The sequence below is a fragment of the Bos javanicus genome, chromosome 26, assembly GCF_032452875.1.
Source record: "Bos javanicus breed banteng chromosome 26, ARS-OSU_banteng_1.0, whole genome shotgun sequence".
NCBI lineage: Eukaryota > Metazoa > Chordata > Mammalia > Artiodactyla > Bovidae > Bos > Bos javanicus.
The window spans coordinates 46,014,516-46,028,096 of record NC_083893.1 but is presented as its reverse complement, the minus strand read 5'-3'; the positions used below and the strand labels follow the sequence as shown (position 1 = coordinate 46,028,096).

Genomic DNA, 13,581 nt, shown 5'->3' with positions numbered 1-13,581 from the left:
CTGCATCAGCACAGAAAAAAAAATTTAAAGTAATACTTTGTAACAACCAAATGTGAGAGTTACACCAAGGTTCAAAAGATAAAAATCTGTGGAACGTGGTTTCTCTTAAACTAATGGAGCTCTGTCCCTTTACCCTTCCATTCATCTGATCCCTACACAGGATCCAGGCTCCATCTGATTGAGGATCCAGGTTATACAGAAAGAATCCATGGAAACCAATAATATTGAGTACTCACCCTAAACCTTCTTAAAATGTCCTGGGTAAGGCCCCTCCTGTGAGGATACTGGGATACATATCATTATATTCTTTAATTAGCAAGGATCAAAGGCTGATTGAGTTCGAGAGAAAGAGGAGATACTTAGCAGAATCTAGTCTGCAAACACTTACATAAGTGTAAGCAGAGAGAAGGGACACATCAAAGCAAAGCAATTGAGGCTTGAGGCCCATCTTTCCATGTCTCCCAGGGGATGCCTGCCCTGACTTCCCAGGGAACACTCTGGGTCCTTTCTTCTTCCTGCTCCCAGGATGGTCCTCAGTGCAGCGGGCTGGTGCTATCCACAGAAGAATGTCTTTTCCATGCTGAGCTACACAGCACTGAGGACTGGGCCTCGTTTTCCTGGGTGCCCAGCGCACGGTATGGTGCCTGCATCACCCTTCACATGCAGGCACCATTCACTGCATCCATGAAAGGGCCGTGAAGACAGGCGTAGCTGGGGGGAAGGAGCGGGCAGGCAAGACTAGACTTGAATCATTAAAGAGGAGGATGGGGCCAAGGCCAGAACATGAACCACTGGGAGCAAAGACATGAAGGAGGGAGTGACCCACGTATACTCCAGAGACACTGTAAGCACTGGCTTGAGCAGACAGAGAGCTTGTGAGTAGGTCTGAGATATCCAGGGGGATAAGCAGGATGGGAAAGGTTACAGAGGACCCTTACAAAAACTGCTTTTTGGAAGTGCTACCCAACTAAGACTAGGCGGGTACTCACAAAGAGAGATGTTTGCAGTTGAAGGTGGGACTGAGGATGTGCAGGATGGAGGGACGGAGAGCTGAGAGCAAGGGACGTGAAAACACCAAGGTCGAGCTTGGGATGGTGAGGATGAAGGGAAGAAATCAATAGTGAAGCAGTAGGAAGGTAAAGCAAAGATCAGTGGGACCTAGCGATGGCCTGGTTAAGGGGGATTACACTAGGGAGTCTGGCAGGTAAAGCACTGTCAGCAGCTGTTAGGAGTCCTCAGAATCAAAGGACTCAGAGACATACAGCACCCTACGACGGGTGGGCTGGGGTCTCTTGGCCACCGGGCAGGCCAAGTTCAGTCCTGCGTTTAACACTGGGCGCCTTTGCTGCATGCTCGGCTGGGGCGAGCGCAGCAGCTTTGTTACTGGGTTGAGCACAGACTGTTAGGGTCGCAGGCCGTTCGCCCCCGTGTCAGCCCTCCTCCCAGAAGGGCACAGAGGCCTCCAGGCTGCAAGAGACACTGCTGAGCTGCTCAGGCACACGGAGGCAGGCTTCTAAAGACATTAGAGCAGAGCGCGGTGGCTGGGGAGGGGGGAAGTGTGGCTTCATACTTTTTATGAGGCTACATAACGTTATGTACAGAAAAGAGAGAAGTTCATAATAGCTGTTGGTCAAGGAAAAACATTAAAGAACCAACTGACCCAGCAGAGTTAAAAAAAAAAAAAAACCCATGGGGACTAATGAGAAGTCGAATTTATGTTAAGAAATAAAAAGTGAAAGCCATTTGGACATCAAAGGATGTGACACCCAGACATTTTTTATTTTTTTTTCACCTCCCACCCCTAAGAATATTTTGGGCACTAAATGCAGAAAGTGCACCCTAAGTGCTCCTGCAGTTGCAACTATTAGCTGCTACTGGAATATTCCCTCTGTTTCTACATCCCCAGCGACTGTACACTGTCTCCCTGACAAGTGTGGTCTACGCTGACAGCATCTCTCTTCAGGGTGATGAGTTATTTCTGAGGTCCCTCTCATTGTTCATCAGCTGCAGTGGAAGGAAAGGGGTCTTAATTCATTTCCTTAATTCATGTCCCTGGTGCACTCAGATTAAATAATTCCTGCATCATCTTGTGTGATAGCACAAGTATCCCAGAAAAGGAGAGTTCGTTCAGACCAGGCAACCATCCCACACTGGACCATGGCTGACAAACGTGAGCCGTATTTGGGAAGACCATGCATGCTGCCTCTGACTACGGCTTTTTGTTATGATTCTGACCCGGACAGTCAACTCTCTACTGATAAATAGAAGCTGATTACAAGAAATACTCATTTCTCCCCTTCTTTCATGGCTTGTGCTACCTCAGCAGTACACCCAAGACCTTGCAAAGTCTACAGTTTGACCGGGCCAAGGTACCAGGGGAGACACACTGCAATGAAAAGCGCACGGGGGATCCGTTTTGATGGTAATAGATGGACACTCCCATGGCCGTGCCAGAGAGATGGATAGCATCTTTAACTCTAATTGATTGCAGTTGTGGTGAATGGTCACCCCCAAGCAGAAACCCTGCCCGGGTGTTCCAATGTGATCTGAGATTGAGCCGGTAGAAGCAGCAGGGAAAACACACTCTGTTGACAGTTATTTTTTGGGGAAATTACTGTTCTAATTTTAGCTTCAGATATATGATGAGTCAAAACATGTCATTTAGCAAAATATATATATATATATATATATATATATAAAAATATATATATGGATGGATTCATCATAGTTCATCAGTAAGGCAAAACAAGCACAAAGTGCATTCCAGTGTGCACGTTCTCAAAAGAGTGAGACTTTCATAAATAATCTAAGGAAGAGAAGCCACCTCTCTTGCATCTTACTAATTCCAGCTCTTGCAATCAGGCCCCACACCATCAACTAATTGTTGCTTAATAACTGGGAGCCTTTGGGGAATAGAGTAGGTGGGCTATTTTCTACATTCATCTAAATGCACTGAGAGCTATGCTCAAAACGAAAGGCCTTATTTTTAACATTTTCTGTAACTGTCATACTGAAGGGGGAGTGAAGAGGAATAGGGAAATCAGTTCCTTTTCTAGTCTTACAGATGACTTTGGTGAGTGGCTGTTAGCAGTTTTACTGAATTCTTTCTGGACACAGTTAATTAGCAAAGCTAACTGCTGCACATAAAGTTTCCTATGTTGATATAACATCTCAATTGGAGGAGGTATTTTTTTCCAGTTGATTTTGGCCACCGTCACAAAAGGTTGCTAGTCCATTTCTACGAATTTAGATCCCATCTGGACAGAGGATAAAGGAAGGTTAATGTCAGGATAAGCTGAACCCAGAAACACTAAGTAAACAGGCCAAAAACGAAGAGGAAAGTCAGGTCCAATGAAGACAGCATCTTCCGGTCCTTCTAAAACCTCAACACCAAACCCAAACATCCACGTAGAAAATGCGTGCTTTACTTCCTCTGCTCCCACTAATTAGAAACAGGCCAGAGAGAGTCAGGTTATGCTTTGTGGCTGAAGTAATGGAGTAAAAGTTTTTCTGTAGGTAAAAATGAGGGTTTTTTGTTTTTTCTTTCTTTTAAGTCAAGAACTTGCCTTAATTACATTAGAAGGGGAAAGAAGCTCATGTATTTGAGGATCAATCATGATTTTGACGTTGTTGAGAGTAAAAAATAACATAGAACCTCCTCATAACAACTGATGCTAAAGCTTGAAACTGCAATACATTGGTCACCTGATTTGACTCATTGGGAAAGACCCTGATGCTGGGAAAGACTGACGGCAAAAGGAGAAGGAGGCAGCAGAGGAGGAGATGGTTGGATGGCATCAATGACTTAATGGACATGAATCTGAGCAACTCCAGGAGATAGTGGAGGACAGAGGAGCCTGGAGTGTTGCAGTCCATGGGGCTGCAAAGAGTTAGACACAACTTAGTGACTAAGCTACAGCAACATAACAACTAAAAAATTTTATTATATGAGCATAGAATGCTACTCAATAGATGCATTGCATAAGACAGCAGATATGAAAGTTCTCATTTAAATATTTGCTATTGCCGAAAAAGAAATGTAGACTAGAAACAATGAGTACTGTCAGCAGTGGGAAGGACATAAAACTAACTTGGTCAAAGAGCCCAGGGGCTCCGTTTCACTCTTTACTCATTCTAGCAAACCTTTAAAAAACGTCTGCCCATTGCCATCAAGGGAAGTCCAGCTTCTTCACCCCAGAATCAAAGCGTATTCAGAATTAGATCCATAAAATGGATTTTCTGAAATCAGAGATATGCACGAGCCGGGTGTCTCCACTGAGCAGCTCTTTCTTCTGCCCAGGACCCTCTGTCCTGCTTCCCAATGGATGATCCTCAGGTCTTAATGATGGAGACCTCATGGCAATCATCCACCAGCCCAGAGGATGGGGCACGGCTTGGGTATTTCTCACAAAGGGCCACAGCTTTGGGGGCTGGGACAGGAGCGGCTCCCCTGCCTACAGCTCAGTTTCAGAGGGGTGTCAGCGTTCTTTTTTTTTTTTACACCCCACTTCAGCCTTCATAGGCAATGACCTCTGAAGAAGGGAACACGTGTCTGGAAAAATATCATTTCAGTGTATTAAACAAAATTAAACTGGATAATGAATCTCACTAAGACACAGTCCAAAAGCTATAGCAGTTAGCTTTGCCCAGAGGAGAGGACTTTTGCTTTGGAAGAATCAGTCAGTGTGATAACATAGGTCTTAACGTTAACTATTTCAGAAGGCGGATGAATTCATGAGCAGGTGTGGGGTCTCTGCCTCACTTCCTTTTCTGCCCAGGAAGCAGCGTGTTAAAACAGGGGATATTCTTTTTCATCACTCCCCCGCTCCCAGTTCAGGCATTCCCTCTGCATTAGAATAAAATGCTGACCCAATTAATCCTGAATCCCGGCCAGCATCTTTGACGCCAAGGTGTCTCAACAGCGGGAAAGCCACAAGGAAAACCAATAATATCATGCAGTCCCTTTCCAAACTCATCAGTTGCTGGCCTTAGCTCTTCTGCCATATCCACCAACTGAGGGGACCCTGGGAGGTGTCCTGGCAAGGCCGGCCTGCTCCCCGGCCGCCACTGGCAGTCAACTGCATTATGCTGTTGATATCACAGCTGGAGCCCAGACTGGAAAGCTCCGGGTCCCTGCAGACAGTAAGAACTGAGCTCACCCAATGGAGATTCTCTCTCATCAGCTGCTGAAACCAACCAAGTTTGCCTCAGATGCTAGCTGTAGATTATAGGGCAAAACCGTTTGATTTCTAATTAAAACAGATGGCAAATTCCACCCCGTGAGTTTTCTCACATATTGATATATTTTCAACTAAACACTCCCTGGCTCTCCCAGCCGATCCACATACATACAGAGGGATGTGTGTAGATGTCTACACCTCGGCAGACATGAGGCAGGAGGTAGATGCCCCCCAACCCCAAGGTGAAGCGATTACAGATTCATTCCCTATGGACTGAAACTCGAAGAAGAGAATGCTATGCCAAGCCGCTTCAGTCAAGCCCGACTCTGCGACCCCATGGACTGTAGCCCACCAGGCTCCTCTATCCATGGGATTCTCCAGGCAAGGATACTGGAGTGGGTTGCCATTTCCTCCCCCAGGGGTTCTTCCCAATGCAGGGATCGAACCCGAGTCTCCCACACTGCAGGCAGATTCTTTACCATCTAAGCCACCAGGGAACCAAGAAGAGATGAGCAGGACAATTAAGGGAGGAGGAGAAAAGCAGGACAATTAACTCCAGACCACATATTTCTCATTCCTGAAGTCAGGAGACCTCCCCAACCACAGGTATGCAGAAAGGCTCCTTGGAAGTCAATGGAGAGTGATGCTAAAGGATGCTCTACCCAGAGGCCTTTGCAGTAGAATCCATCTTGGCTAAGAAATGCACGCTCACACATGTGAAGATCCTGAGATATACCTCATGTGGACTGTGAACCGGGCAAATCAAAATGACTGGCCAAGAGAAACCCGGAAGAAATACCCCATAATAGTAATTCAAACTGCCATGAGGGTGCGACTCAGCAGTTCAGGGAGTTTCCCTCTGAGCAAATCTATCTATACATACTGCAGTCTTTTTCCTCTTAACAAAAACTTTACCTGCTTCACTTCTTTCTAGCTTTGTGGGAATTCTTTTCTGCAAAGCCAAAGGACCAGGGCCCTTGCCACTGACCGCTGGTCTAGAGCTTAGGATCTGGCCTCCATCTCTGCCTGGGAGCCCAAGTCAGGGCAGGCTGAGCCCACCCGAGATCAGATACACATACACACACATGAATACCATCAGGATTTTGAAATTCATTTTCTTTCTTTATCCAAGGCTTCCTCAAAACAATAAAAGATGACCTTTGGGAGACTGCTTGTACCCAAATCTAATCATTTCTGGGTTTTCCTTACTCGATCCAAGTGTTTCTAGTTGGCAGAGGCCTGATCCCCTCACGCTGCCTAAGGTGTGGACCGAGTTTGCTCTTTTTTTTTTTTTAAATTGAGAAACAATATAAGGACACTGTAGGTCCTGCACCCAAACCAGAAGAAAGAAGGGGAAAAAAAAAAAAACCTCCCCAAACGTACCATCTCAGTGCCACGGTGACAACCAATTTTTGGTTACTTTTTTCCAGTACAATTTGGTAGATGGCTTCCCTTCACTTGACATTATTTCACAAGCGTTTTCCTCCAATACTAAATAATCTTTATAATTATCATTTTAATGGCCGCACTGAGTGAATGTAACCATAATTTACTTAACCGTTTACCTATTGTTAGGCATTTAGTTGCTTCCATCTTTCACTCCTTTAAGCTGGAATGAACATTTTTATATAAGCTATTAATTTAAAGCGGCAGGCAGAGATGACTCTCCATCACTAATCTAAAAATACAGGGTTTATATATTTACAACTCACATTTGATTATGAAATTTAATTTGAGGGTAATTAAGACATTTATATTCCAAGCAGCTCCTCGACATCGCGCACTCCCCGAGCCAGCCAGGCACAACCGTGACTTGGCGTTTTTACCTCAAGACAGCGCAGTCCAGTGAATCTAAAACACAGTTTTCTTATGAAAAATAAACTTTCTGAACTCCTTCAGCTTTAGAGCCAGTAGTTTAACTCTGACAGTCCATGGTTCTCCGGGGTGACCCGGACAAGGCAAGCCACCATTGAAAATGGCATTTTGGCATCACGATCAATCCAGAACTCAAGGCAACCCGGGCTGAGTCTGCTGCAGGACCAGCTGTGCTGCTGGGACCTACGTGGTGGTGCCCTGAGAAACCTGCACCCAGATCCTTTGTGGAAACAGGCCAAGGAAAGGGCCCGCCCTGAGTTCCAGCGTTTGATGCTTCCTGTGGTTTCCCATGGGTCATTTCGGGTTACAAATTTCCCCAGGCCGGGAACTTAAAGGGATGTACTGGCAGTGTGATTCTGAGCAAGATCCGGAAAAAAAAAATCGAGTGCCTGAGTTCCTCTGCTTCCAGCTTGAGGGTAACAATAGTGTCGTCGCTGTGAGGATGCTGTGAGATCAGGGAGAAAATGAGAGTGAAGTGCACAGGACAGGGCCGGCCTTGGTTTAGCACCCAGAAACCGGGAACGTATGGACTGAGTGTTGAGGCTACACAGTAAGGCGTGTATGAACAGATGCATGAAGGAAATGAAAAACAAGCACGCCAGGAAGTTCCACTTGTCTCCTGGACTCTTATCTAGAGAACAACCAGTTTTCTTGCATGACACAATCATTTTCTTTTTCTTTAAATTTTATCGAAAAATAGTTGATTTAGAATGCTGTGTTAATTTCAGTTGTACAGCAAAGTGACTCAGTTATACATATGTATTTTTTCATATGCTTTTTCAGTTCAGTTCAGTCACTCAGTCGTGTCTGACTCTTGGTGACCCCATAGACTGCAGCACCCCAGGCCTCTCTGTCCATCACCAACTCCTGGAGTTTACCCAAACTCATGTCCATCGAGTCGGTGATGCCATCCAAGCATCTCATCCTCTGTCGTCCCCTTTTCCTCTTGCCCCCAATCCCTCCCAGCATCAGAGTCTTTTCCAATGAGTCAACTCTTCGCATGAGGTGGCCAAAGTACTGGAGTTTCAGCTTTAGCATCATTCCTTCCAAAGAAATCCCAGGGCTGATCTCCTTCAGAATGGACTGGTTGGATCTCCTTGCAGTCCGAGGGACTAGGAATTTATTATTATTATTATTTTGCCACCGGCAATTAATTCTTCTGATTTGTTTTATTAGTTTGATGGTTGGGTCCAAGACCAGAATATCTTTCCAAACCAGCAGACTGATGGAAAAAAATTATTTCAGTGCAGTTCTTGGCAAATCGTGATGATGAATAGCGTGGTAGGACAAACTTATTCAGACACACATTTTTCAGTCGTGGCAGGGAAAAAGCTGAAAAATTACTAGTAAATTGCTTTTTGTAAAGATGCTCTCTCTTTCAAATTTTCCCTAGTGTGAAGGTCTTCTGCAGGATGAAGGCACAATACATTCTGACACACCTGGACAGCTGAGGCTTTAGAGAATGAATACAAGCTACAAGAGAGGGTTAAGGTTTCCTTTCCTTATTACCCCCACTGCCCCTATTCTCTCCCTCACACGAGGCCCCTTGTGTGCATCTTTGTAACCTTATGGGATAAGTGTCTCTCAACTATATCTATACACACATATATAATCTACCCTTATCAGGCACGCTCTGTCCCCATCACCCATGATCTTGTTCAGTCTGTATCTCTGCCTTTTCCGTCTTTCCAAAACGGCCTCATTTTTCAAGTTTCAAATGACCGACATCTCCAAATACCCCCAGTGCCCAGTAGAGCGCCAAAGACGAAAGAAGACCTGTTCTCTGTCTTGCTCCTGCCTCCCCCCAGATATGACTGTTTCAGATCAATTCTTTTGTCAGAGGACACACAGCTGCCGTGGGATGAGCACTCACCTCCATGTTGGCTGAGCTCCGAGCTACATCTTTTGCAGACTAGAGCCTCAGAGCTGGCACTCTGCATGCCTCCTGGGGAGGTGGGACACTGTGATGCCTTCCTGGTCTCTCATGTGGCTTTCCACCCCTGCCTTAGCTTCAGGACACACTCTAGCCACCCAAGGTTAAAGGTCTGATGCAGTGGTTCTCAATAGGAGTCAGTTAGGCACCCCCAGGGCTACTCGTCTGGAGACCTTCTGGCTGTTACTTTAGAGTGGGGGTGCTGCTAATATTGAGAGACGCCAAGACGCTAATGCATATTTTACACGGCACAGGACAACCCCCAACAAAGACTCACCTGGCCCGTAACACCAAGAATGCCAAGGCTGGGAAACCTGATGTGATTGGAACCAAGCTCTGCAGGGATTACTTCTGATGTCCTCTAACGTGATTACTGGCTCACTGTTCAAGGCATAATTGATGAAGTGCTTGCATTTTTTCTCTAAGCCTTTCATTCAGTAACACTAGTGAACTTTCAGAGCATACCAGTGCCATGCTGGCCTGCAATGTCAACTTAACGGAGTCCCAGACTCTGCGTGGCGGGAGGGGGTAGGCGGATCTTTAACTCCCTCTTGGCCAAGGGCTCTGGGCTCCTCCCTGAAACACCAGCCCTGTTGGCCTGCAATTGTAACTCAGGTACGTAGGGAAGTGGCCTGCCTCTCTGTTCACTGGACTCCTGAGGTATGAGAAACAATGTGGACTCGAGGGGGCAGGTAGATCAGGATCCTGCCTGTGTGTCTCACTTGCTGTGTGACTATGAACAAGTGACCTAACCTCTCTGAACTCGAGTTTCCTCCTTGCAACGGGATGAGTGGCACTGAAGGTATTAGGCATGGCTCTCCTCTACCAGCAGAGCACCTGAAGACCGCACACCCCTGACTCCCAGAGCGGCAGTCACGTGATCACAGGGCCTATGGCATTTCACAGGAAGTGCCATGGGAGGCTCCATGAGGGTCCCTGGGTGGTGGGTGGGTCATGGCAGCCTGAGCCTGTTCTTGCATTGCTCTCACCGGCTCCTGTCAATGACCCTGCCTCTCTGGTCACCTCGCTTGGACACCAGGGCCCTCCACACCCCAGATTCCTCCCTTCTGCTTTCTTCTCGAACACAGGGAGGGGAAAAAGCAAACACTAACTCACAAACGGCATACTTAACTGTATTTTCTTGCTTTCAGTTCAGCCCGCAAGAAAGTCCTTCCATGTGTGATAAACAGCTGCGAATCTGCCTAATAAAGTGAAGGCATTTTACCCACTGGTATTCCCCCAGAGCAATCACTGGCCACCTGCATCTTCTTAGTTGCATTTAATAATTCAGCCCAAGATGAATCTGCATGATTAACATAAAGCCTTGTGATTTTATTTTCTTTCAGAATTTAAATCCTGAAACAACCACCATTGTGTTCATTTGCAGAGGTTGTGATCAAAACACAAAACTTGATTCTAGAATGAATAATTTCTTTTTTTTTTTTTTAAGTATTTTCAAATACCCCTCTCCACAGAATCAAAGAAAAGAGTTGCTAACACAGACTTTGTAGAAACCAGGAAACCCATGCCCTCGCTATGGCTGATGTTAACCCATGAGAAGCAAGCCATACTGCTGAGACTGTTCCCTTTACAGTTTTCCCATAAACCAGCCCGGCACCCTATCACATAGCATCCAGAATGGCTAACATAAATAGATATAGTTCAGTTCCTCATCGGAGGACTCTCCACATTTATCCGATCAGGAGCTAGAATCCCCAAGATGTCTTTAAGAGAAAATAGCAATCCTCTCGGATTCCAATAATAGATTAATCGGTAGCCCTCAAAAAAGTAGTAAAAGCCCAAACCAAGTAAGTTGCATTTTGAAAAACCATCTGCCTGTGAAGTGGAGATGTGCCTGCAAAACAGCAATCTGCAAGAAAAAAAAAAGCAGAAGAGGCAGAGTCGTTGGGCTTCTTGATGAATATAGTAAAACAGGTTTGTCTGATGGGGAAACATGCCTTACTATCAAAGGAAAAACGAGTGTATCCTACATGGAGAGGGAGGCAAGCTTTAATATCTGAGAAACATTTCAAACTGTGCCTGCCAGGGATTCTCTGCCTGTCTGATTTTCCTTAACATAAAGGCCGACCTCACCTGTTTAAAAATAATTAGGGAGCAGGCATCCGTCATTCTGGCCCAAAGCCTGCGCTGCCTGTGGTTTCCTGTGGGTTTCTGTTCCACTGACAAGGTCTGTTGTTGTATCCGCCTGCAGGAACCATGGTCAGTAAGGAACCCAGCAAATGCGTACTCACGACCTCTGCGAGTGAAGTGGAGCCTGCCGCCTGTCTGGCCCTGGAGATGAAATATGCCCTGGATCCCAACCGGCAGATTAAGAAGCGGAATAAAGCCCTGCAGGTGCGCTTTAAGGACATCTGCGAGGCGCAAAACGAGCAGAGGGACACTCAGCTCGCCTCGGGCCTGCAGGGTGACAAGCGGGAGGCCAGGCCCGCGTCCTGCCGGGCTGCCTACCGCAAGTACATGACCGTGCCGGCCCGGCGGTCCATCCCCAACGTCACCAAGAGCACAGGTGTGCAGACCTCGCCCGACCTCAAGAAGTGTTACCAGACTTTCCCTCTGGACCGCAAAAAGGGGACTCTCAAAAGCATCCCAGGCACCGAGGCCTTTAAAAGTCAGAACAACGGGTTGGTAATTGACGCGAAAGAGAAGAGCCAGGAAGGGCCGGGCGAGGAGGCCCGGCCGTGGGGCGCGGGCCGGGTACAGAAGACCACAGCCTTGGTTTTCCACTCCGACGAACACGTGAACGCGCTGGGGCCGCCCACCGGGGTCAACTGCGCGGAGCCGTGCAAAACCCCTGACCGGCACAGCTACCGCGATGCTCCGGTGCAGAACTCCACTCGGTCGTCCTCCCAGGAGCTGGAGTACCAGCTGCTCGGGAAAGCCAGGCAGGGCAGGGCGACCCCGGACACCGAGGAGCCGGCTCCATCGGCCCACCGGAGGGTGTTTAAGACCGAGGTGGCCACCGTGTACGCACCCGCCCCAGGCGCCAGGGCCCCTGCGCCGGCCTTGTCGAACTCCGCTCCCTCGAGCGAGTGGTCCCTCTGCCCCGCAGCCGACCTGGAGCGGAGAACGGCTGCGCAGGCCAGCGGGCTCCAGGCCCGGCCGGTCGTCGCCCCGGCCTGCTCGCCCCCGACGCAGTGCCTGTCCCCGGAATGTAGCGAAGAAGACGCCTCCCTGCAGACTCAGGCCCCCTCGGGGCAGGAGCGCCAGCCTTGTCCCCCGGCGCTCGCTGCAGATGAAGAATGCCGACAAATCGTGCCTCACACGGAAGTGGTCGACCTGAAAGCCCAGCTTCAGATGATGGAGAACTTGATCAGTTCAAGCCAGGAAACCATCAAAGTGCTCTTGGGGGTCATTCAGGAGCTGGAGAAAGGAGAAGCCCACCGGGAAGGGTATGTATGTTCCCGCCGGTCTTACAGTGCCCGTTGCAGGCTCACCACCCTCTGGGGGTGGGGGTGGGGGGGGGGCCACTGCCAGCCCCCAAAGCCCAGACCCCTAAATGAGACCAGAGCCAGCATTTCTGAGAACAGATTCAGGTCTGAGGATAGGTGGGAGGGGGCAAGTTCAAAGGGGCCCCAGGTTATTCTGTGATCCTAAAACTCATTCATCCTCACCTGCAAGGTTGACTTGTTGGCTAGCATTCATGGGCCTGGTCTGGACTTGAGTACATTTTGAATGAATGGATGGAGCGTCCCTTTTTAGCTCTGGGGGCTAAAGTTCATGACACTGATGAAGTACAATAGGTATGCCAGTCCAGAATATCTAATCTGAATAAGAAGCGACTTGCCTTTTAGTAATGGAAAAGAAATTCGGATGGCATTTTGAAAAGTAAATGCTGACTCACTTATGCTAAATAATTGGAATAACATTGACATTCAGGACTATACCAGGTTTTATATTTTATACAACAGACAATATGGTTCCCCCCTGCCCCCATCTTACTTGGAGCTTACAGAAGCGATGTCCATTCTTAGACAGATGCTATCTGTATATGATTAGGAGAGAGACGCCTTTCTCCATGAGATGCCCTGTGTATCCAGATGGGCAGGAGAGAGAATGTTAACAGCCAGGACTGTCGGCCACTGATAACAGATTGCTGAACTTTGTTTCCCATCTTTTGAACTTGAAATTGTGCAGCAGAGAATTTAACAACAAATGACCTAAAGATGGGACGTTAGTCTTGAGCCTCTTAGCTAGGAAGGCCAGGCCGTGTGCTAGGCTGATGGGAAACAGCCAGCACTGCTCTGCTTCTGTGCTTCTTGAAATAACCTTGTGGTTCATTGGCTTTGTTGAGATGGCCGATCAGCTCTTTCCCATTCCCCTGTGATGCTGTCTGGATTCTTCCAGCCCGTGTTTTGGAGGTGGCAACTGAGACAGTGCCCTCTGGCCTCATGTGATTAGCACCCTTCACCCTGTGGGCCCCAGTCCCTGGTTAAGTGAGCTGACAGGCAGGCCAGCATGATCTAAGCCCAGAAATGCACTGTTAGGACCGCAAGCCACCCTGTGCACGGGATGGCTGTGACTGAGTCACATCGTGTTTCCATCTTACAAACTAAGGGGAGGAAACAACCTCTG

The 13,581-nt window shown here is 47.7% G+C and overlaps 2 protein-coding genes across 4 annotated transcripts in view; one reads left to right on the top strand and one right to left on the bottom strand.

Annotated features, from left to right (window-relative positions):
- The window catches only part of DOCK1 (dedicator of cytokinesis 1), a 560,513-nt gene that overhangs the window by 286,857 nt on the left and 260,075 nt on the right, over positions 1-13,581 (bottom strand). The gene's annotated exons all lie outside the window — the stretch shown is intronic.
- INSYN2A (inhibitory synaptic factor 2A) overlaps positions 1-13,581 on the top strand; it is a 61,524-nt gene that overhangs the window by 10,544 nt on the left and 37,399 nt on the right. The window contains exon 2 of one of the 2 annotated variants that reach the window (XM_061403989.1): positions 11,201-12,398. In XM_061403989.1, the coding sequence (XP_061259973.1) occupies positions 11,206-12,398 (1,193 nt within the window). In that variant the 5' untranslated portion in view covers positions 11,201-11,205. Of the gene's footprint in view, positions 1-8,222; positions 12,399-13,581 lie in introns of those variants that run through there. The other variant, XM_061403990.1, reaches the window with a different exon arrangement.